The sequence below is a fragment of the Channa argus genome, chromosome 5 (genome assembly GCF_033026475.1).
Source record: "Channa argus isolate prfri chromosome 5, Channa argus male v1.0, whole genome shotgun sequence".
Taxonomy (NCBI): Eukaryota; Metazoa; Chordata; class Actinopteri; order Anabantiformes; family Channidae; genus Channa; species Channa argus.
This window is the reverse complement of record NC_090201.1, coordinates 10,331,573-10,357,230: the sequence shown is the minus strand read 5'-3', so window position 1 is coordinate 10,357,230 and position 25,658 is coordinate 10,331,573. Positions and strand designations below refer to the sequence as shown.

Below are 25,658 nucleotides of genomic sequence, written 5' to 3'. Positions count from 1 at the left end.
TACAAATATACTACTGCAAATTGCTGTTCTACACGGTTTGCAATTTTACACTAGCAGTGCTAGTTTTCATAATGCCTGATAAGAGTCATTACAGTCAATGGTGACCTACATTGCTGCAGAAATTTAAGGCTTTAAAGCACTTTAAGATTTTTCATAAGATTATTCCTGTTTCTAAATGTGTTTTTTCTGTGTCTGCATGCAGATCCTGGTCAACTCTGTGAGTCCCAATCATCCAGCAGTGTTATATGAGAAGGTGACCGTAAGTGAGGCAGGCAATGCCTTACTGAGAGACATGCTGTTCAGCCCAGACCAGCAGTACATCTACACTCTGACCGACAGACAGGTGGGTTCAGTGTTGAAGACAAACACAAAAATATGCACAAATATAAACACCCATCCACTCACAAACTCTGTGCAGCTGAGATGCAGGAACCTAATGGCAGCATAACAAGCCACTTTGAATCAAATTTATGAAACTGTATGCTGTAGTGCTGTAGCCATCATTAGCTTCATGTCCAGCTTGTCTCAGTGTAACAGTTACCACGGGTGATGGCACAGGGCTATCCTTGTTAACCCATATGTCTCCACTTACATATTTTATTTGTCCATCCACAAGCCTGTGTGCACACACAAAGAAATGGGCACATAGGCTTGTGCCAATTGGCAGTCAGATCAACTATCAATGAATGAAGCCACTAATGCTGAATATTATTTTTTCCCAATATGGGAAATTAGAAAGATGGAGTGACAAAGGAGGGAAGGAAAATTTCCACAACCAAATTGGTGCTGCGGGCAGACTTTTTTTTCTTTCTTTCATGAAAATTTCATTGATAAAATCGAAACCAACATACAGGTTAATAAGAAGGCTGTGCTGTGCGATGGATTGAGATTTAAAATGTGTGATGAAAGAGAAAGTTATCAGATCAATTCTGCCACCAGAGGTGATCAGTGCAAACAATGGAGACATAAAAAAACATGACAACACAGACTATTACCCAACCTATACACACATACACACTGTAATCTGTTGCATTGCATAGCTGTAACTGTCATGTGGTCAAGAGTGCACATCACCAAATGTCTAGAGCAGACTTCAGCTCCTATTAGCTGTTAGTTGCTGAAAATTTTAACCCTCCTACCCACTTTACAATTCACACAGCAACTTCTATCAAAGCAACATACACAGTTTTCTTCCTACTATTGTTGTAGCCCCTTACTCAGCTGTCCCAACTCCAGCATTTGGCCTATCCTCCACCTAATTCTAACCTTAATCATTAAAAGCTTAGTCCTCAAAAAGCCCTTTAAAGTTTTGAGCACTCTACAAATTTGGTCACCCAATGAAATAAAGACCTGTACATTACTGCCATTATGGTTAATTATCCAAACACACACAGACATATGGAGTTTGTCACGTGTGTGTCTGCGTGCATGTGTGCATACTTGTGCGTGCGTGTGTGTATATGTGTGCCTGCGGTCATTACCAGCTCCACCACTGGCGAGGGCTGTGTATACTTTGATAGTAAGACAGGGGAGAGGAAGGGGAGGGGGCAAGCGGAGGAGAGCATGTCGCATCTCTTTCGCTCCCCAGGCCCAGCTGCTTCCCTCGTTTTTCTGTCTCATTAGTGTGGTGAGTGAAGGAAGTAGAGATAGAGATGGAGGTGGGGGTGGGGGGTAGGCTGGAGGAAAAGTGAGGGTTGTACATGATATGAATATGTCTGTATTTAATAGATCTAAAACAGGCTTTGTGGAAAGACTGATTAAAAAGAGTGAGACGCATGTCTGAGGTCTGTTGTCTGAGGTGAGTCAAGTCAAGCTTGGCCATAAAACACTGTATTTGCCAAAGGCAAGTCGTTCATGGCTGAAGCTGCATTGATTAAATAGATAATCTTTGAATACACTGCTGTTATAGTTGGATAATTTTAAAACTGAGATGTTGGTATCTAAACTAATGTTAAGGTGATCTAAGCAGACATAAAACAACTTAAGAAAAATAAAATCAAGAAAAGTTTAGATCAGAGCAAAAATAAGTACACATGAATCTATCCAAGCATTAGGCTTTAGATTTGGGGGTATTTATGAGGTATGGTACTAGTTGTTGCTGCTGAAACATAAAATGTATCCCTTCTCTCAGTCTGCTTGATAGTAAAGTTGTAGATAAACCGTCCACTAGCTGATACACATTGCTAGAAATATTTGTAGAAACTAACATCACACTCACATACCGAGTCAGAAATGTGTATTTCGCCATATAATTACATGGGAACTGTTACACTGGCCATTTTTGAATATTCTGAACTTGTGAAAACACTCGAGTGTTTTGTGTGTGCTTGTGACCTAGTATCCTGCTCCACTACTCCAGGGGGGGCTAGGGGCATGAGGCACACACATGTACATCTTTACTTGCAGACAAGGCAAGAACACATACTCAGGCTCACACACTTCACGCACATACCGCAATAAACCCATTTAAGCTGAAGGACGTTCTCTCCATGCCCTTTTTCTTCAGAACTCCCCCCACATTCTCTCTCTCACACACATAACTCACCTTCATCTCACTGTGCGATTGATCCCCATTAATGGTTAGCAGGCTCGGGTTTAGCAGAACGGGGAAATTGTGGTTGCCAGACTCTTAGTTAAACCCCCTTTACAACACTAATGACTAGAGGGAGCAATTCCCTTCTCTAGCCCTCTATCCTACCCTCATCTTTATCCTCTGTCCTCCATCATCCAGCTATGCCCCACCACCCCCATCGCTACTTGGATAAATCTGTGACTGGGCTGCGGTGCGCATACGTACACAGACACAGAGTTGGTGTCTTGCTCTAAGAAGCCAGAGGTTGAAAATTGTGCAGTTGAGGATAAATGGTTAAAGGGCAGGTTCAGAAGTTGAGCGACGATGGTAGTCGGGTTTTGAAATAATGGAGGATGCTACTGTAATACACAAAGACACATCTGCTTCTGTACACACATACACATCAGTAAGCTTTCATAAAGAATAAAACTCTCTTCCTTTTTTTTTTTGTAATTTCTTGTGAATTAGAGACACACAAAGCTCTTCTCTCATCCTGCAACGTGAACGCTGTGTGTGTAGCTGGATTCCTATGGGGGGTTCCTCAGACAAGCCAAGCACATTAAGGTGTCACTGGACATATCCACTGATGCGTATCCCACGACAAGTCCTCCTTTCTTTGCCCTGTTGTCACACGCGCACTCACACAGAACCCCACCCCCCCACCCCCTACCCGCGAAGCACAGGTGGTGAGTCAGAGTTAAGGGCGAGGCCCTGTGATTTATGACTTGCTCTGTTCCAGCTATATTCATCACTGTCATTATTATCAATGGAGGATATGACAGCAGGAGAGGGCGGCATGCTGTGTGTGTGTTTGATGAGACAGTATGTTATTACAGGAAATTTAAATCAGTTTGCAGTCAGTGGGTCTATGTTTACTGTGTGCCTGTTGCTATTTTTTTTTTATCAAATTTGGACATTTGGCTTCGGTCGGCACAAGCTGACATTTTACAAATGTTGACATTATCAATAAGGATCCATTCTTGCACTCTCTCTACACACACACACACACACACACACACACACACACACACACACACACACACACGCAAACACACAATATTCCTACATGTTGTTTATTGAAGATATTTACTCCCAGAGAAGCAAACTTCGTTTAGCGTTTGCTTATTAGGTAAAGTTTTTATTCTGTTCACAGAAAAGTGAAAGTTTCAGAAAAGCATCAGTCTTTGAAGTCTGTAAGGTTTTGAAGCGACTCTCTTTTGTGCAAAAACTGCCACAGTGCTAAATCATCTCATGGTGTCTTGGCTCATTTAAGACCGTCCTCATCTGTTTTAAAGCCAAATAAGATAGAAAGCTCAGAGTGAATTTCATGCCACAGCTGCACACACACACATAGCCTCAGTTGTCCCACACACGGACAGGCACATCCTTGTTCTTTTGATAACAACCGTACTGTAATATTGATATGGTGAACAGTGCTGGCAGCTTGCTGAAAGCATGAATATTCATCTTCATATTCATCTGGAGAGAGCGAGGATCCTGGGAACAGACAAGAAGGACTCGGATGGCTTGATACAGTGGAGGGAAGATTTGTATTATCTAGATGCAGACAACCTCTGTTTAAGGATGCTACATTGGGATTTACTTTGTGTGAGTGTGTGTGTCTCAATTGCGTTTTGTACCAGGGATGGTTCCTGTGTCCAACCACATCTGCTCTTATTTGTAGGCATATGGATTTCTAAACATATGCAGCATTCAAACATACGTCTGGGTGCGTGCGTGCGTGCGTGCGTGTGCGATCATCGCCTGACTTTTCATTTGGTGTCTGAAACAAAGTTCCTCCTCCACAATTCACCAAGACTCTCAGGCCTCCAAGGAATGTGCATTCAGTCAATCGCACATGTACACACAAAGTTCTTGGGCCATTCACAAGCTTTTGGTTGTGAATCGTTATAACGGCAAACGCTTGTCTGTATTGTGTTGCTGGCTCTCACAACAAGGCCTCATCAAGTAATATCTTACCCATAGGATTTTATCAGACATCAATCCTTTGTGTGTGTGTGTGTGTGTGGATCTATTTACATTAACATATTACTGGTTTGCTGCCAATCTCGTTAGCAAACACATTAGCACAGATTGACAACACACATAATAAGCAGCTGTTTGTATCAATCAACGCTGACATTGTAGTGAACTAGATACAGCTAATCAGTCAGTTCTAAGTAGCTCAAAGATGAATTTTCCACAATTTATCAAACTCTGGCCGACTGAAGAAGTTAACAAGCGCATAATGTAGTGTTTAAACATCAGCCATTGTTGGCTGACATTTTGCTTTATAATTCGATGAGTACGTGTAGCACTCAGCAACTGTGATTTGCCCAAATTGATTTAAGAGAAGAACTTTATATTTTCTTCAGTTTTGTTCATGAACTAACAGTACAAAGTATCTGGTCTGTGCATTTAGATTTATGAGACTAGTTGTAGTTTCATCTTTTTCATTCGCTGACTTGACAGAACAAAGAATACATGTCCCTTCCTCCATGCATGCGCGCACGCACGCACACACACACACACACACACACACACACACACACACATATTCAGTACTGCCCATGCATACTCGGACTTTGAGCGGGGAAATGGTCATTGTTATGTAAATGTTAATAGGCCTGGTGCAGCGAGGTGATGACAAGGGAACAGTCACTAGAATGGAGACATGCGGTGTAGCAGTGTAACCATGTAGGTATATTGCACTAAATTACAAGAGTTCAAACCATTATAGACATTTGTGATCTCAAGGACAGAGCCAACATGCACACAATGCATACACATTATTGGGTAGTCCTAGATTAGTAAACACTCACCTGAAGATGTCAACATTTCAACATTTACATGTGTGGACTGTCATTGTGTAATATTTGTTAATAAAATAGAACTAAAATCTGCTTTGCAATGCATGTCATGTCTTAAGACTTGTTGAATAGAATTATATCTTAGAGGAGAGAGAGCAGCCAAACTACAATTTACAGTTGGTTGCAAAGGTTTGCATCCCTTTATTGTGAAGTGGCATGTAATAGGATGCCATCTGAACCCAGAAGTATGCATATCTTTACTAATCTAATATAGATTTGCTACATTTATTAAATATGTGTTTATATATTATAATCTAAAAAAAGGGTTAGAATATTGACAAGACATAAAAAACCAGTTAAATACCAGTTACCAGTTAAAACTGATACTAGTTAAATATGAAAAAAAATCAAAAGAAGAACAATGAGCAGGTAAACAGATAATTGATTTATTATTTGATTACTTAGTTTATTTCAAGTAAAACACCAAATATTTGGTTTTTTTTAAATATGAGCATCTAAATGTAGTGAATTTGTTGCTTTTTGTATGGTGAACTAAGTCTTTGATTATATTGTTTGGGTAGAATAAGATGCTTGATCCAGAAAAGGGATGGACATTGATCAGAACAAAACAGTAAATGCATCTTCATGTGCTTGACTCAGTGATTCAGTAAAAGAAGACAGTAGCGAATATGTGTGGAGATGGATCACAATACATCATCAGTCTGAGAGGGATGTTGTCTGTGACTCTTAATATCTTCACTTCTCTTATTCTCTCATGTTTCCTGTTTTTCCTCCCTGCCTCCTCTTCTGTTTTGTCACTCTCTCTTGTGGCTTTTCCCATTAAAAAAAAAAAAAACATACAAAAAAAGAGTAAGAAATGTGGGCTTGATTGAGTGTGAGCGTACCCCATCAGAATAGTGTGCTCCGACACTTGTCTTGGGTGTGATGCTATCGGTCCTAATGGAAGTCTAGCTGTCACTAGATAGCTCCGTCTTTCTCTCATCTTTCTCTGTTTTACTCCGCCGTCTTTTCCCAAAGGATAGCGTGATAGAGCAGACTGATAGGGTTAGAAAGCCGAGCAAGATGGATAAAGAGGTTAATGGTTTCTCTCTCCTTCTATCTCTCTCTCCTCCTTTTTCTTCTCAATCACTATCAATTGGCCATACAATCGGTCCTCCTGTTGCTTGACACTGATTGGGGCAGAAAGATGTGGCTCAGATAGATTGTCATGGAATGAGGCCAATCAAAAGCTGGCGTGGCCCACGGAACCCCTTCGAGTGGCACATCCCTGTATCAGTCTCGTGCCTTAACCACAAGGCACACTGGGTAGAACAATAAAATGTCGCTCATGCATGACAGCGCAGGGAATTGTTTTGAATCTGAGTCAGATTTCTTTTTAAATTCATGCCCAGCAGGCCCCGTCACACACAGTTATGAAATATAAAATGGGGGTAAACTGATTGAAAAAGTGGAATAACAAATTTTCTTCTAGTGTTCACTGCCAGAAATTACAAAAAGCAAGAACGTGATATTAATGAATTCAGTTGGAAAGTGATCATGCATAGTAACAGGGGATGCAACTCTCAATTATTTTCGTCATTGATTATTTTAACAAGTTTTTTCAATTAGAATTTTGAATTCCAATACCTAAGGTGACTTTTCTAAAATTGATCAACAAGATTAATTTTTAATGAAGCAGGCACATGTTGCGCAGTCTTTTGGTTGTTAAACGATTTATGTCATGTATCAGTTAGCAGAATGGTTAAAGATCAAGCATAAACTTTCTGTACAGACAGTTTGACTCTGAAGAGTCAAAAGATGTGTTGAAACATTTGTCCATAGTTTTTAACAGTAAAAGCCACAGTACACTCAAGACTTTTTCTTTTAAACTTTTGATGGTATCTTTGGTTGTCCTCACTTTCTCAGTCTTTGTCAAACCTGGAAAACAACCCTGATGATGTCATAAGGGTTACCTTTGTTTGAGCTTAGAGACATGCATTATTATTACAAACTGGAAGCCTGGAGCTTCAGATTCTTTTTTGTTTTGTCTGAGCTTGACCCGAAGTACTTTCTAAAGCCTGGGATTTGTCTCCTATTGTTGCATCAGTTTTATCCATTGTGCAATATTAAATAACTTGACTAATGCTTTTAAATTTTAATCTAACTGAGGCAAGTCAAGTGTGTGCCTCACTGTGGCTGACTGTATTGCGTTCTATAATTTATATAGACATAATTCAACATTGGCTGATGACATAGAAAAACATAATGATGGTTATAAAGAATGGTTGTAATGTCATTGAATTTGTTTTTTACAGTGCTTTGTTAAAACAACTAGTTTTACATATTAATGTTTTGTGTTATTTCAAAAGCTTTAAAACACGACTGTCATTTAGAGGGCAGCATAGCTAAAAGTTGGCCTGACAGATTTCGTCTATTCTGCTCAGTTCTGTGCCAGCACTCCACAATCCCTATCGATCCATACTGTACATGAACACGACTTCCAGAGAAAATAAAGAGAATCAGTATTTGTCTTCTTTTTTCTCCCTTGTCTTCCTTTTCTCTGCTTCTCTCTGTCTGTGTATATGGTGGTAGGCTGCCGTGCTAATGGAAATGGCAGCTGTGTGGCTCCTCACTCCTCACCAAGTCCATTTGCTAAAGTGACAGAGTCATTTACCAGGCAGCCAGCCTCTCCTATCCTCACTTAATTAGAAGACCCCTAGGCCTGTCTACCTTAGCTGGTCACATTTACCTCTTTGTCTTTCTCTGTGGTCTCTTTGTTCCAATTCTTTGTTTTCTTTTGTTTTTCAATCTCTGCCTCGTCCCCTTTTGCTCTCTCATTCCACTTTGTTCTTCTCACTCTTCTTCCATCTTTCTATCAGTCCCTTTTCTCAAGAAGGACAGACTATTATAGACAAATGGAAACACAAAGAATGAGAAAGCGTATTGACCTATAGCTTGAGATTGCCTCTTTTCGGAAGAGTTATTAGAAATGTCTGTGTCAATGAAGAGTAATAAGCTTAACATCTTTGTTTTTGAAAAAAAATTCACTTTGGGTTTTCTCTTAGTTTGTGTATACAGCCCTCACTTTACTCTCCAGCATAACCAGAGATCCAGATATTTGAAAGCACTTTAAAGATGTGTTTAAACACTTTCCATGGAGGTGGCTGATGCCTCAGTTGCTAAAGTAGGTTGTTTTCAAACCACCATCAGTCCCTGGCTACATATTGAAATGCTCTTGAACAACCCCCAAGTAGTAGCATCTTGAATTCACATGGGATCAATAATGTATTTTGCTTCTATACATTACTGTAGTTTGATCATGCTCACACACTCACACAGAGAAATCTCACTGTTATCATCTTAATATGGTCACCCTGTGTTTGTGCACATCTATACAAAGCCGTTTCTTAGGAGAAGAGCATCAGTTTTCATCTTTATTATCCTTAAACTTACAATGTGTGCCACAAAATGGTTTTATCTGTCTCGTTTTCACTGAGATGAGGTTTAAAGTGGAAAACAATGCATCAGATGAGCAACTAAGCTCAATGCAGGAGAGAGCGGATAAAAAGATCAATTAAAAAGATGAAAGAGAGTTGCTTGTTAGGGACAAATAGCAGACAAAACACAATATGAGAGAGATAAGGATAGTAAAGGAGGCAGGAAGGGCAGTGGGTGCACAAGGTTCTGCAGGGAGTGTTTTAAACAAAAAAAGAGATTACAGCTGTAACAGGGAGCACTGTGTTTTCCCAGTGTGACACATAAACGACCATTTCACTTAAACAACCCTGCAGCAAACAGTTGACCACAATGGCCAGATCTGTCAATACCAACTCTGCACTGTAACAGCTATTTAGTTTTTGGACATTACTCAAAAAATAGAATGGAACCGCAACTGAATTTGTTTTTCTTCGATGGACATTGAAATATTTGTCTCACTTTGCCCGTGTTGTCTTAAGCCATACTTCAGCAACTCTTCTTTCATTTTTAAACTCTGCTAGTCTTGTTTGCCTTGCTGCTTATCTCTACTCAGTCAACACATCGAGCTCCCAGCCAGCCATTGATCTCATAAGCCCCTTACAGTCTGGTCAATGCACACATGCTAACCTATCCTTTGATACAACCGCCCCCTCTCTCTCCCCAAGCTTTGGAGAAGCAGCTCATTCACATGGACACACTGTTTTGAGAAGTATGTTACTGCTTTACAGCTAAGGGGAAATTTACAAATAACAGTTCCATTTTAAACATGGTACACTGATGCCAGAGCAGAAGTTGACAGCATGGATTGGAGTCACTGCACAGGAATCAGAGCTGCAACACATCTTAAAGCTGGCGTTGCAGTTTAACAAGTCCAGTTGTGTCTATGTTTTATCCCTATCCCTAAAACACCACTTTTGCCCTGGGACATGAAGTGACTGTGCAGATAGGGAGTTTCTCTGTTAAAATGATGGAACCATGAAACATGGTTATTTAAATAATGTAGGTGTGCTTAGCAGCAGCTTACAGAAAGCAGAGGGTGGAAAGATAATGACAGGTAATAGCATTAACTTCATTATTCTCTGGAAGCCGTTTGTCCCTAAATTGTTTCCTGCTGGTTAAACTAGAACATTTTTAATTGGACTTGTATTCCAAACCTTTTTAGCCTTTTACTGTGGCTAGTTTAGATTAAAGAATAAATTTTGGAGGAATTGTGAGGAGCAATAAAAGAGCCACAAGTTTGTGAGATTTCTGAAAATGTTTTTTCTTGCTACAGAACATGTGACATTTTTCCCCCACATACTAAATTTATTGATGGAAAGCTAACTGTATGCAGGCTCTTTATTTTCCTTGACCACCTACCTTTCCATTGCTAGAAGCTAGCCAGTAAAACCAAGTTCTTCAACTGTAGGTGCTGCAAGACTAGAGGCATAAAGGTTAAGTATTAAGCACACAAAGTAACAAGAAGGCTGGCGTGTTACTAATTCATGATGTAGAGTCTCAAACAGATGTCTAAATATAACAAAAAACAAACTGTAATTGCTTCCCCTAGACAGTTTAACCCAGAGAAGTGGATATCTTCTGGCTATGCCCCCTCTTTATCTTGCATACTATAGACTCTCCCTGTGTTTTAATGTATAAAAAAAGACTACAGTGATCTTTTTATACCTTTAGATTTAACAACCAATGAAAAGCTGCGTTGAAAGCTTTACAAGTCCTCAGGGGTTTGGGGGTGACTCTCTCAAAGCCTGTTAGCTGGATGTTTAAGGGCAGGTGATAGCACTCTGTACAAACAGATTGGAAAAGAAAGGTGGAAAGTTTATAGCAGAACGAAGATGTCATGGCATTACTGTGTGTTTGGGGCAGAGGGCTGACAACAGAGGAGGCAGGAGCGAGAAAGGAGAATTGAGTTACAGTGGAGGATGCTATTGTAAATAAGGAGATGGCAAGAGAGAGGTGATGGCGGGTTTGGTTTATAAGGTCATTTAAAGGAGTAATGTGGCGGGCTGTCGGGAATTGGTTTTCATTAAAAGAGCCATCGAGAGGCACAGAATGAGGGAGAAGGAGAGAGAGTGTGGGTATGTGTGTGTGGGTAGGCAGCATGCCCAACACATGCGCGCACACATTTTCTTTGGGATCTACATGCAGTTATACAAGTACATTGCAAGCTCCAGTAAAGCATTTTATATCCCCGCTGGGAAAAAACAGCCCCCTACCACATCAACAGATGTGTGCCACTTCCACTCAGCAGAGCTCAACGCGTCTTCTCTACTAGTACAGGAACAATTGTGAACAATAGACCACATCTATCATTACACAGGGCTATGATAAGGTTATGCTAGCTCACCAAGCCAGCTCTTAATCACTATGATAATGATTTATGAAGAAGAGAAGGGGAATCGGCTGGTGTCTGACAATACGAGGAACCCACTATTCTTTCTTCTGTTTTTTGGTTAAGTCAAACAAAGGCATCTTGCGATATTTTCTCCCACGGTATCCAATCGCCCATCTTCAACTATAGCTGTTTTCTCTACATCTGTCTACACAGTATGTGCTCCTTTTTATTATGTAAGACACACCGATTCCTTCTTCCATCCTTCTTTTAGATGAGAACTACGCTCGTACTCTTTCTGACAATGACATATAGCAGACGTCTGCCACCATATCCCATCTACTCAGCACAGTGTCCTCACCAATTTGGCGCATGTCTGTATCTTCTGGTACACTTCCCTTTCCTTCTGTTCATCCATCCATCCATCCATTTATCCGTCCAGCACTTCCACTAGATGACCACCTCCCTCCCTACCCCCTCCAGTCCTTACTATTGCTCGTCTGAATCATTGTCATCATCAGCATCCATCTTTCTCTCTCTGGGCTGAAAACCAATTTGAAAGCTTTAGTATGGAGGTCTGTATTGACTTTAGATTGGAAGAGTAACGGCGTGTTTCGGCCTGTAGTATGAATCTTGGAGACTACTTTGGGGCAGAGAGTTACGCACACGGAAGAGGGTAATGGAAATAAGTACGTAAATATAGTTGGGGAAAGGGAGACAAGAAGGGATTAGTGGCAGTGTCTAACGCTTTTGTCTGTCTTCAGCATAAGCAGTACTATTCCATGAGGAACCCTCAAAGCCAGTCCGATGTAAGACATAATAAATGAGCATAAATGAGTTCAATCATGTCATATCTGTCTTATAGTTCTGCTTTACTTAAAGCTCACAGAGGAAGCTCGGCCCCAGTTCAATAATCCAGCCTTGCTTTGCTTTGCCTGTTTTCTGCCCTGCAAATAACCACCTCCATCGCTTAGCCTGGGCCTCGCTGTCCTTCTGCCATGTTTTTCTTTTTGCTTATCCCTCTGTTCATCTCTTTGTCTCCCCCCTCCCATCCCTTCCTTGGGGGAAAAAAGTCAGCCCTTCTAGGGCCCATGACCACTGTACCACATACCGCTTGGAAGTGGTTCTCATGGTTTAATCTGCGTGCATGTGGGTGTGTGTCCCAGCTATAATAGCGTTACCCAGGGGTAGGGTTGTTAAATTCCGTCGCTTACCGCTCAGTCAGCTGACTTGCTGTTAAAACTGTCGCGCAGTGGCAACTTGATACACACATACACATCATGAAATGGGGATCAAGCCACTCATCAGCCCGGGGCCTGCTGGTGAAGAGAAGTTGAATGTGGCGCTGACACTTTCACGACATGTGCACACACTGACGCGCAAACACAACCGCCTACTTTGTTGCATACTGGCATTCTTTGCATATGCTAACAATCTGTCTGTCACACACTTAAACACACTCAATCTCTTGTGAATATCACACGCACACACTTTAAGGCCTATTGGGGCCATGTTGTGAACCATCTGTCATCACCTTTAACTAGAGTGGAGGGCTAACTTGAACACTTGATCTTGTTTCTTAGGCAACATCTGTAGCCTATCACCAAGCTCGTACTTCCAGTGTGACTGTAATGACTGACACACACACACACACACACACACACACACACACACACACACACACACACACACACACACACACACAGGCTCTTTTCAGACACTTGAATTCACTTTTTATATACACACACTGGGGGTCTGTCTTCTGGTTCTTCTGCTTCCTGCTTTGGAGGTCACCTGTCAATCAAAGCACTGTTGCTTCGGCCACCTGTCAGGTATCCCAGCATGCACTGCTGCGCCTCTCTGCACATGCTTGACTGGAGGCTGTCACACACCGCTGGATAGGAATCATGCACCAGAACACATGTATGCAGGTCTCTTGTCCTTTCTTTGTCTGCCTGTCCATCCACTCTGTCCTTATGGTCTCTCTTTCTGTCTGTGTCTCACTTTTTCAGAAAAACTAGTTTTAAATTAAATCAGTGATAAGCTGTCAAATACCCATCTACATTCAAAAAATTAAACTTATTACGAGGTGGATACTAATAATTCTTTCGTCACTTCTTTGCCCCCACCCCTATCTCTGTCTCTCTGTCTCTAGGTGGTGAGAGTTCCAGTGGAGAGGTGTGAGCAGTACACCACTTGCGGGGAGTGTTTGGGCTCCAGAGACCCTCACTGTGGATGGTGCGTCCTCCACAATGTGTAAGTGCCACACACACTTGTGCTCACATTAACACACTCCACCTCTGTACCCTTCACGTGCAGCGCGATGCAGTTTGGAGTAGATAATTGTAAAAGAATTGCTGAGGTGTTTTAGTTGTGTGTCAGCTTATTATGTTGGAGTGAAAGCATCCACCTGAATAATTCCACATCAAACTCGGGAGCCTTTTTGTTAACACAGAGACATCATATATTAATGTTTAATTTTGTCTGTTATTACTTTTTAATTATGCTATACTTGTAGTTGTTTTTAGTTGCCACTGTTTCCGCTCAGTGGCATGAAAGAAAGTATGTTTGGGAAATACGTAGCTAGTTGCAACTTTTAATTTGGCCTGTGTTGATTTTCAGCAGCTTGTGGGAACAAAATACCTCTTACACCTATTACTTAGTAACATTATTACAATACATACAAGGGATCTTAACTCCTTCATTGCCAAAGCGTCCTGCCAGGAAAGTGATTTATTTGTCCTGTGAAAGTCTGTTAACTGGCTAAACATCTAAATCTCTTAATAACATGTAAATGCAACACAATCAACAGAATTGCTTTTGAGCTCGTATCTCCAACACTCCTTTGTGTGCGTGTGGGTGTGTGTTTGGTACTAACGTTGCTTACTAATTGTACACGTTTCAGTACTTTGAATCTTTTTCCAGCAGCTCGTGTTAGTGTTTATTAAAGCTTGTATTTGCTTTTAGTTTAATGTTTAAGGTTAGATTTTTAAGAGATTTGTTAATTCTGTTAATGAAATGTATTATGAGTGTAGTGACTTAACACCGTTTGTACTGTATGTGATTTGCCTCTTTTGGCTTTAGGCTTTGTGTGTGTGTGTGTGTGTGTGTGTGTGTGTGTGTGTGTGTGTGTGTGTGTGTGTGTGTGTGTGTGTGTGTGTGTGTGTGTGTGTGTGTGTGTGCACACGCACACAGAAGAGTGGGAGAACAGTTGCGTGTTATTGAAAGGTGACAGGATGTAAAACCACATTTGGAACACCTCAAGCATTTGGCAGATTGCCATCTCATGGTGCATTAATTAAACGTACAAAACATATCGCCAACCTGTCATTCCTCAAGGCACAAACTCCACCTGGGTTTCTCCATTTCAGTTGATAAAGCACACACTCACACATTTTAAACTACACACACAATCACGATGGATGTGTACAGGTGATAACCCTATGCTTGAGCACGTTTTGACCTTGTCTTGAACGTAGCTCGTTCATTTCCTACCTGATAGTGTTGCCAAATGTAGCCGAGGCCCTTGCAGACAAAATGGGCAAGTATTAATAGGGAAATTATTTATAAGCCTTATTTCAGCCCTCTGGTGCTTTTATCCACATCTTATTAAGAGCCATGGTGGTTTCAATCAACAGTGGAATTGAACACACACACATACAGACACACACACACACACACACACACACACACACACACACACACACACACACACACACACACACACACACACACACACACACACACACACACACAGACAGACACACACACATGCAGGTGTTTCTGGGCAAATTAGCACCCATCATTCCCCCAAACCTCACACAGACACCAGAGAAGCAATAGAAAGGAGAAAAAAAAGGGCCATAATAACAAAATGTGTACATTCTTCAACATATTTCTGCTCATACATGTTCTGTTTGTGTGTGTTTGCGTGCACGTGTGCATGCGTGCAGGTTAGTGACTCTCAGGGGAGTCTTTGGTGACAGCTTTTTCTTGCTGAGCGCGAGTGAAGGCTAACTAAATGAAGGACTGGGGGGGCTGCTGTATGGAAGAGGCAGTTAGCATTTTTTTCTGCCTCCCTGTTATTGTTAAGTCCTCTCAGAGCGCCACATCAGCACTTTCCTCCTACCGGGACCAGTTGTTGTTAGTACGAAGGTGAAGTGATAGCTTATGCATTATGAATAGCTAATAGTAAAACTGCAATGATATGGGGCTTTATCCTGATTATTAGCGGGATCAGTTGGCTTGTAATAAGCAGGGGAAATTGCTGACCCCATTGATGTAAACCTGGTAGGAATTGTATCATTTTTATGTTTCTAGGAAACTTTAATGATTGCTTGTATATCTCCCAAGAAGTTTGATTTGGGTAGGGCTGTAAACTTAAAAGATGAGAGAGGGTGAATGCTCATATTACTTAGTAGTCTTGCACAAATGTCATGGCCAATAAGGTAATGATGTAAAGGCCTACAGTAATGGCTGGGGAAAGCTATTAGCCTATTTGTCTTGTATTATTGCTTCCATTTCTGTGTGACGTGATGGCTGTGCATGTTCGTCATCTTAATATAATATTAGCTTAATAGTTGCTCATATCCTCTCTCTGTCTTCTTTCCTTCTCTCACCCTGTGTATCATTCATCTGGTTTTATCATTCCTTTCTCTTCACCCTTGTTTTTATAATTTTCATAATTACCCCACTCTCTCGCTCTTTCTCTTTGTGTCTATCCTTCTGCTTTTCCAATAGTTGTTCACGTAAGGATCGCTGTGAACGAGCAGGAGAGCCCCAGAGGTTTGCCTTGGACCAGAGGCAGTGTGTGGAGCTCACTGTTCAGCCAAGAAACATATCTGTCACCATGTCAGAAGTCCAGGTATGTCTCTTTCTACATTTGTGTTTCCAGATGAAATTTCTAGGGCTGGGCCATCATGGGAAAAAATATGATCACATACCACAATCCTCCCAGGGTACCTTTAAATTTGAATTTCTAGGCTAAGGTCAGTTTAACCTTCTAGGTTTGTTTTGGCTCTAAACAATAAATTATTTGTGAATTAATAATTTGATCATCTCTGCAGCTAACACCGTACTTCTTCTTAGCTCTCCCATACAGCCAGACTACTGTGTGTGTTGCCAAAGTGCGTAAAGCTGCGTTTCCAATTTCCCCTGCATGCTGCATAAAGCTGAGGCAGCACTGTTTTCTGTCATGGGACCTTATAACCAGAGTTTACTACTTTCATTAGCTTTTGAAACTTGTTTCAAACTGTGTTTGCCAGTAAGGCAATGTGTGTATATTTTGTAAAATATAAAAATGCACACACTAAGTTCCTGTTTTGACCACAGAGTCCATGTCATAAACCCGTAGCTGTAAACACACATGCTGTAGCTCATTTATTTATTTGTGTGTGTATCCGCCCATGTATTTCTCTCTCTAGTATCTGATAATTACAGATAAAAATTGTGCTTACAAAAAGTTTTCACCTCCTTTGGAAATTTTCACCACTTTTTTTGATTCACAGTCAATTTTCTTCGACTTTTTGACAAATATTTCCCCAAAACTATTCTTTTCAAAGTGAAGACACCTTTTTACAAAGTAATCCAACTTAATAAAAAAATAGAAAATACCTAAGTATTGACCTGCTTTAAAGTAACTCACCTAAAACCTCAATGGTGTACATAGTTTTTTAAGGAGTCACCTTTTTATTTAAAAGGAGATCACTTGATTGAAGTAACTGTGTTGAAAGGATTGTAGAATAAATACATCTTTATCTGGAAACTGAAAATGTTGTTATTGCTTTGTATATTTCCATATGAACATGAAAGAATGGTTTTCATAAATGTTTGTCACAAAACCCCAATTAAAGTGATGATTCAAAAAAAGTTTCAACTTCTAACAGGGGTGAATCCTTTCTATAGGGACAGTAAGCTGCAGCTTTGAGTGATTGTGTAGAAGTGTTTATCGTCATTATAGTGGGATTATTTTTGTACTGGTCAGCCCTGGAAAAAGCACTGTTTTGTTATTTAACTGTGATGCCGTGTTATTTTTCTACCTGTTCTAAGCTCTGAGTGAGAGATAAAAGTCTGCAGAGCCAACAGAGACACACTGTATTTGCTTGACTTGCATGCAAAATTGAAGAGTAAATATACTTTTCTGAATAATTGCCTCAAAAATGCAATATTAATTTACCATAAATTCCTTTTCATCCTCCTCTGCAATATACAAAACAGGAGAAAATGATTCTGCTGTTTTTTTTCCTGATGAATCTAATGGGGCACATCTGCACATCACATTCAGACAAGACTATGAAGTGTAAATGGTGTCATAGCAATTGAAACCCAAATTGCAATTCGGATTTAATTGCTTTGACACTACAAGTACACATCCTACGGAGTGGAGCAGCTTTTGTTATTTTCAGTGTTTAAAATGTCTACATTAGCAAACTGTGATAATATCAGAGGAAAACCTTGCAGAAAATCGCAACCAGGTCATGTAAGTCTATCACAATAAGGTGCAGTATTTAAACATTTACATGTAGGTGTATTTTTCATTTCCTTATTTTAATTACTCTTACCATCTACAGTATAACATTTAAATCTGTAAGCATGTGTGTTTATCAGCTTTAATTCTGTCAGCAGCTCCTCAAATCTGAAAACATCTGCTTTAGCAGCTATAGACTGACACATTCTTACACGCAGACACTCAGGTGCTCACCTGCTTTCCTTCTCACTACTGTCACAGAAACTGTCACTTCCTCGTCCCTCACATTACAACACCCATTAACCCTCATGTCATATCTTAAAAGAATCCATGTACAACATGTCCTTGCATTGATCTTGTACTGATTATCTCACTCTCTCCCTCTCTAGCTGGTCCTCCAGGCCCTTAACGTGCCCGATCTGTCAGCGGGGGTCAACTGTTCCTTCGAGGACTACGTGGAGACAGAGGGACAGATCCAGAGTGGACACATCTTCTGCCTGTCTCCCTCTGTAAAGGACATCATCCCAATCACAAGAAACAAAGGTCAGGACAGGAATGGTGTTGGTTGATGAAGTCATCGGGGTAGTGAGGTCATTAGGTGGTCGTACTGAGCAGGCAGTTTTTGTGACGTGTGGAGTTTAGTTTGAATTATTTTTGGGTGTACACTCCTTATTCCATTTGACACTCATGGTTTTTTTGTTTTCCCAATGCACTTTCTCTCGTTAAATTTTTTCGTTCTTTTCATTTTATCTCATCTTCATTTTATTGATAGGACTGTGTACTTTATATTCATCTACATGAGTTGATGTGCATCCTAAGCAATTTTTTTTTTCTACATTAGAATTGGAGTCTAACGCTTCACATCTTTGCACTGACCACAACAGAATTTTAATGTTACCGGATGATTTGCTTAGTGTGTCTATATTCAGAATACCTTGTCACCAGCAATAATCCTCTCACCACCAATAATCCGTTTTCAAAGCCACAACAACAAAAGTCTACATTTATCTACTGAAAATAGAACAGTTTTTGAATTTCCATTATCATACATTACGCACTGTTGTCAGTTTCATTTTCATTTATTGTTTTCTAATCGACACTGGTTATGCTCCTAACTTCTTTTCAAAGCTGCAACTCTAGTGTGGTTTCATTATATATATTTGTTTTTTTTTTGCAAAGATTATACACCTGTTTCATGTACAAATCTGTCACAGCACAAAGATGAGAAAAACTCGTTTGGTATCTGGATTCAAAGCACTGAGAACATGTCAGATTGTGCACCCCAAGTTTGCTCAAAGCGACATCTTAGTTATTCTTCAGCTGAGCCCATTATGCCCCATTATGAGTTCTCCTTAGCTCTGGCATCCAAACACTGATTGGTGCAGCTATTTTTAACGCCACCCTACTGTGGGTGTGACATGATTGTTGTGTTGCTAAGCTACAGTGTTTCTTTGTGCATGCGTGTTGTCTACTGAGGTCACACAGGTGCATTTTAAATTTAAAGTATGAGGTATTAATGCATACTTTTAATTTGAACCCAATGTATTTCTCTTTTTAAATTGTGATTGTGTATGTTTTTTAGATGCTTGTAGGTTATTGAGTGATATTAATATCATTGTAAATATATTAATGATCTGTGTCTGTTTTAACCAGGTGATAAGCGGGTGGTGAAGCTCTATCTTAAGTCAAAGGAGACAGGCAAAAAGTTTGCAAGTGTTGACTTTGTGTTCTACAACTGCAGCGTCCACCAATCGTAAGTTGCAATAAGTATTCAATATTTTAAATTCATTTGATATATTTATTTGTTAATCTCTTTCTCCTTTAAGATGTGGTCTTTCTTTCCAATATCCCCATGATGGGTTTTATGTTACTGTCCATAAGTGATGCATTTAGACACACATACAGATATCCCACCCCCCTCTGACCTCTACAAGAGGCTTGTGTTACTATGGGAGTAAAAAATCGAACATGCCATATATGAGAAACGACTGGGATATGAGATGGTAACTCTACTCTTATTATAATAACCCATATAACCCATAAGACTCAATAACTGGTACTGCAGTGATAGATTCCCTATGCAATGGCCTGCCATAATGTGTCCCAATCACAGACTCTCGTTTATATCTTTTTCCGCCTTTGTATAACTTGCTCAGATCTGTTTGCAGGAGAATTATAAAGGCAAATACTCTAATTCTTTAATACGACTTGACATGCCCTAAACTCTTTGCCCAATCACAGTTTGCCACCTCTCCTAATCCACCTCATGCTGAAAATCTCCACTACCCAATGAACCACACCCTTAGGTCTGCCCTACCACAAGCCCTATGCACCCTGCCGAGGTAAAAGAATCCTCCTACCCCTCCACCCCAAACCACACTATATCCTGCCTCCTGCCCATTCGCTGATCCAGGGGAGACTGAAACGTCTGCTGGGGTATTAGCCTTGGGGCAGCAGATGGCCCAGAGGCCCCTGGGGTACTGCAGTGCTCTGTCCTGACTTCCCTCAGGATGTTAGATGAGCCCCCTCCGAGGATTTGGCTGGAAACACACACACATACTCATCGACATGCAGAGCTACACCTCTCTTGGCTCTGTCACTTACAGCTCATTGAAGGCCCGAATGTCTTGGACACCTAATCCGTTACTGTGACCTTTAACCCAGCTCCGCATCCCTTGTACACAAAATCCCTCGCCACAACAATGATGATTAGCTCAGCTGGTTAAGGGTGTGGTATTTTACAGTGTCAACTCACCGTTAATTCAGCTCCCCTGAGAACCCTGCGATGTTTGCTCTAACTCCCAGTTACTGTTGTGGGTAACTTTTGCATCAGCTGTTAATCATATCAGTATAAAAAGCTTCGTGTTGAAAACATTACTATTGCAAACATGTAATTAAACTAAAAGTGTAACTTAGTCTTGTAGTGCTGGTTTCTCACTAGGTCTTACGCTATGTGTCTTTTAGAGATTTCAGCTGTGTGGCTTTATATGCTAGTGGGATTTAGATGTTTCTGAAACATTGAGGATCTAAAGTGTTTCTACCATCATGAGTTGACTGTCCAGGCAAATATGAAGTCAGCTGTTACACACCATTCAAACACTGATTGTTGACCTGCAGGTGATTCTTGCTGCCAGCCTAAATGCATTATTAGGATGATTAGACTTAAAGTGCTCAGTAGAAACACCCAGGTGCTGGATCTGAGCCTTTCTCTGGTAGGCGGAACCCTAAAATGGAGGTTATAAAATGTGATGTGGCATTAAAGATCCTAATGCGACAATGATCTTGCAAACAAATTGGAATAAATGTATGGGAAATGGCATAGACAAAAGAGTTGCCCATTTGGAGATATTATACCAATGAACTCTGATTAAATCCGCTCCCTGAGCTTATCTAATACAGGCTCCGAGTGATGTAATGGACACGTTTAATGAAGTTACAGATATGGCATGTTGCATCTTCAGCAGCGACTCTGATGGTGAAGAGAGATGCTGAGATAAGAATCCCATTTGGAGCTGGCTCTTAGGCCCACATACAAGCTATGCCCTCTGGGCATCAGTGTGTGGCACCTGATGAGATCAGACTAGTAATGTCGTTGGTGTAATGACTTCAGGCCCGCACAGCCCCATGCAAAGCCCCCTTTTCCAGAATGCTTGGTCAATCTTTACAGAGTTTTCCTCTAATGGTCTAAGGCTCAAAATACTGCAGGCTTTTTACATTGCGAAGCAGAAAAACAGACATCTTGCAACATGCAGGAACACATTTCCAAGCCAAAACCATATTCATTAGCTTTGAATGAGCTTCCGTACGTCTATTTTTGTCTTGTATCGTACTTCCCGGTTGTCTACAATGTTGACATACGTCCTGTATATGTGTAATCCTACCACCATCATTGGAATTTCAGAAAATGAGCCAGAATTTGTAATTTACCCATCATGTTTCCTAATACTTTACCCCCTCTCACACCAACACATGAAACCCCGATTCCAAAAAACACACACCTCCCGCTTATTTACTCAAGTGATTATATTGTGGCCCTTGCCTTTTCAAAAATGCCATAAATTTGCATAGTGGTATTAATCTAATTAGAATTCCCACTGTTTCAGTTTAAGCATTGCCGAGATTGAAATAGAAAATCACCCACGGCCATGATTGCTCCTTAATTAAATATTTCCATACGCCTTTTCTCATTCCACAACCCCCATTTATCAAAGATATGAAGAGTAGTCCGCCAATGAATTGGGATTTATAAGGCTGTATCAAGCGCCTTTTCTTGCTGTGGATAATGTAGTTTAGGCAGCTACTGGGTCATTTGTTGGGAGATGGAGGGTCCTCTTAAAGTAATTGGAAGAAAAAAGGCTATTGAATGTCACAGAAGGAGAGAGTACAGTCTTTGACTGATAATGGTGTGAAACACCATAGATCCAAAGCAAAGTAAACAAGTACAGATTGCAAGATTTTGAAGGATTAAATAATGAATTTTAAACACTAATTTTTATCAAAATGCCTTTGGAATTTTAAGCTCTTTTTTTTTTTTTTTACCTAATGCTGCTGCAGTTTCTGGCCTTGTAATGGGCACATTCAGATCGCAATATTTTTCCTTTGAACTGAACATTCAGATATGTTTTAATAAAATTATGTGCATGCTCACTGCTCCCTGGGTGTCATATCAACCTCCCTCAAATTTTAAAGGGATCCAGTAATGATAGGATATACTATCCTAAAGGACCATTAAATTATTCACCTCTACTCCTTTGAAATGAATAGTAGCCAATAAATAACTCATTTTACCAAGTGGAGGAGTGTAAAATGCAACTCACTAGGAGGGTGGTTTGTATTTACCATCTAAACTGACCGAGGAGAGACGAGAGGAGGAAATCACAGCCTATTGTGCCTGTCTATGAAAAACACTACAGTTCCAAAGGTAGCGTAACTCGATTAGCATCTGAATATGAACGGATTAAATTAGCATTATGAGCGTGGCCATACGGGGAGCATGCCTGCAGCCGCTCAAAGCCCCTGAGTGGCCATGGGTGATGGCAAGTGACAGGAAGGAGCAAAAAAGGGATCCTGGGGGGTTCTAAAAAAAAAGGAGCCCACCCTGGACAAGAAGATTTATCAAACGCCCCCAAATGGCCTTGGGTGGGCTTTTCCTTTAAAGGGTGTGTGCCCAGGCTAAAAGGGAGGTTTTCAGATCCTAAGGCAGCCCATGATGGGGGCCCTGGTTACTTCAAGGAGCCAAAGACTGAGCAGCAGGGGGTTGTCAGACAGGGCCCACTGCTGGCCTTGGGTGGCACATATAATGGTATCGCCTTTTATTTCAAAAGGCCTCATCATTAAAGTCACAGAAAGACGGTAGTGGTTACCTACTGATATTTTGCTCGTTATTTCAAAGTCACTGCTACACTAACAAGGTTGATTTGACATGAATAATAGATAAAAGTCAAGATCAAAATGTTTTTTGGGGGCTTAGCGACAGATGTGTTGACGGGTATCTGGGTGTGAATTCCTAACTATACATTGTACTATTCACTTGGTTCTGGTAACCTGCTGTGATTAGTTGGTGTTGTACTGTATTTTAATAATAATATGGTAAAAAATAAATAAATCTTTGACACTGAATGTAAGATTTGTTGCCGCATTAAAAAACACCAAATAGCCACACAGTGAGCCTGACTAACATTAAGGTCGTCTGCTCCTTTGTTCAGCCACTCGTCCTGCCATTTTGTACACACACTGAAAACCTGAGCTAAAACCCCAGATCTCCTCTTTGACTATGAGCACTGTATGCTAACCTAACCTAGTGAAGCCTAATCGTTTTCCCTCCATTTGTTGGCAACGCTGACAAATCTCCTATTTGCTCTTGTGTGGTATAAAGAGGCCTGTTATTTCCTTAGCGGCACATCCCTCATTCTAAATGGACAGCTTCTCTCAGCACAATGCTAAATTGGTCAATTAAAGCGGCAGTGGGATTGAATTAAGCTCCAGCCTCTGATCTCGCTCAAAAGGAGGGGTCTGGGCTGGAAACGATTGCTTAAAGTGCACACCTAACAAACGAGCGGGCCTAATTGATCCAAATGAATCCACGTCAGGGTTTGATGGATTCATATATGGGCTCCATCTCAGCGCTCAAGAGTTAAAGCCCTCATTTTTCATGCGGATGAGAGGAAGGCTAGCTCCATTTTATACAGGGTTAAAACACTAATTTCAGAGCTTGTCAGGAGTTTGCTCCTAGCAGTTGAGACAGATTCATACATGGCAGATGTGGATGAATACAATTGAGCCTGCATTTTGAGCGCTTCTATCCACTGTTTTACTGTTATGGATCTAGACTAGGCCTCCTCTGAATGTGGAGAATTTAGTATTTTATTGTATTTCCAATAAACCATATGCTCACACAAACCATAATAGCTACATGAGTCACAGAGAAGAAATTCTAAAGCTAAATGTAGAAGACAACATGCTTTAGTAAGCTTTGTAATAAAATGAAACGTTTTATTTGCCAACTCATAATGGCTACATTAGATAATGCTACGCTCATAAATGAGACACCATGTAGCGTAGCATCTCTCGAGGGCTGAGAGAGAGGACCAATAACATGAAGCTGTGTTGATAAACTGTACGCTCGAACCTGTGTGGCTCTCTTCCACAGGTCCTTTTGTATACCAACTCTCTTTCTCTCTATCACGCACGCACACACACACACACTTGCACACATTCATACTCACTTCCCATATTCCAAACTAATGTTTCCTCCATCTCCCATGAGGCCCGAGCAGTGCCCTGTGGGCTACATTCCCCCACCTCCTTATTTTCTTCCCTCTGTCTCTCCCACGATACCTGGCGTCTCCACCTCTCTCAGGGAAATCCACCTGCTTTTGATCTCTCTCCCTTCCCTCTCTTCTTTCATCCATCTTTCTCTTTCAGCCCATCTATCTGCACCTTGCCTCAGCTAAAGCAGGTGAATTTAAAATGGTAGAGCGCTCTTGGCCCCATGGATGAAAGAGCGCTTTAGACAAAGAGCAGGGAGAGAGCTTTTTAAAATGAGACGGCAGTGAATAAAAGGGATGGATGGAGTGAGCGAAGGAGAGACGGAGGGACGAAAAGAAAGGCTCAGGACTGAATGGATAGAGAGGATGATACAGCAGAGGTACATAAAGAGAGAAAATATATACAGAGAGTAGGCCAATTGTGAGGGAGATCATTGAACATGTAGAAGCAGCATGTGATGGACAGTTACAAGTGAAGGGTGGGAAAGAGGTTGAATAAAGGAAGTGCATAGGAAGAAAGTTTGGACAGTTGAGAGGTGCGATGGAAGACTGGGATGAAAGGTGATAGGAATAAATGATTCTATGCAGGGTGGGAAAAAGTCCAAATATGACCACATGAAGCATAAATAGAACAAAGTTGCACAAAACTAGTAAATATCTATTAAAAAGACTAAAGTGGCTTAGGTATTTACACTCTAGTACTTTCTTTTGTTTTCTAACTAATAAATCATCTGTTTTTTTATCCTGTATATTATGTGTCTCTGTAAACATCTCTGGGGGGATTACATGGCATGGCAACATAAAATGTAGACTGCTGCAAACCATTTTTTCAGGTTGTTTGCTCATGCTTTCCCCCCCTACATTGTACATTTTACTTGCTGTCCCCATCCCAATGTCTCTTTTTCTTTCACCTGTCTATTATGTCAAATGAGGTGTAAATGCATTTATGTAATTTGGTCAGGTTACACTGCCTAAGCCTCACCTCTCTCTTTTCCAGCTGCCTGTCTTGTGTAAATGGCTCATTCCCCTGCCACTGGTGCAAGTACCGTCACATGTGCACCCAGAACGCCAATGACTGCTCTTTTCAGGAGGGACGTGTCAACATCTCGGAGGTAAGAGTCACACTGAAGGTTTGCATGTGTTGCTGTCATTTTGACAACAAACCATTTCAATGTCCTAGTGTATTTTTATATTGTTTTACCCTTGACATAACTGTATTGTGTATATTTAATTTTTG

The 25,658-nt window shown here is 40.8% G+C and overlaps 1 protein-coding gene across 3 annotated transcripts in view; it reads left to right on the top strand.

Annotated features, from left to right (window-relative positions):
* The window catches only part of LOC137127310 (plexin-A1-like), a 175,857-nt gene that overhangs the window by 80,429 nt on the left and 69,770 nt on the right, over positions 1-25,658 (top strand). For all 3 annotated transcript variants that reach the window (XM_067504146.1, XM_067504148.1, XM_067504147.1), the window contains exons 4-9: positions 203-343; positions 13,344-13,444; positions 15,929-16,052; positions 18,044-18,197; positions 19,308-19,407; positions 25,419-25,533. In XM_067504146.1, coding sequence (XP_067360247.1) covers positions 203-343; positions 13,344-13,444; positions 15,929-16,052; positions 18,044-18,197; positions 19,308-19,407; positions 25,419-25,533 — 735 coding nt within the window. The remainder of the gene's footprint in view (positions 1-202; positions 344-13,343; positions 13,445-15,928; positions 16,053-18,043; positions 18,198-19,307; positions 19,408-25,418; positions 25,534-25,658) is intronic.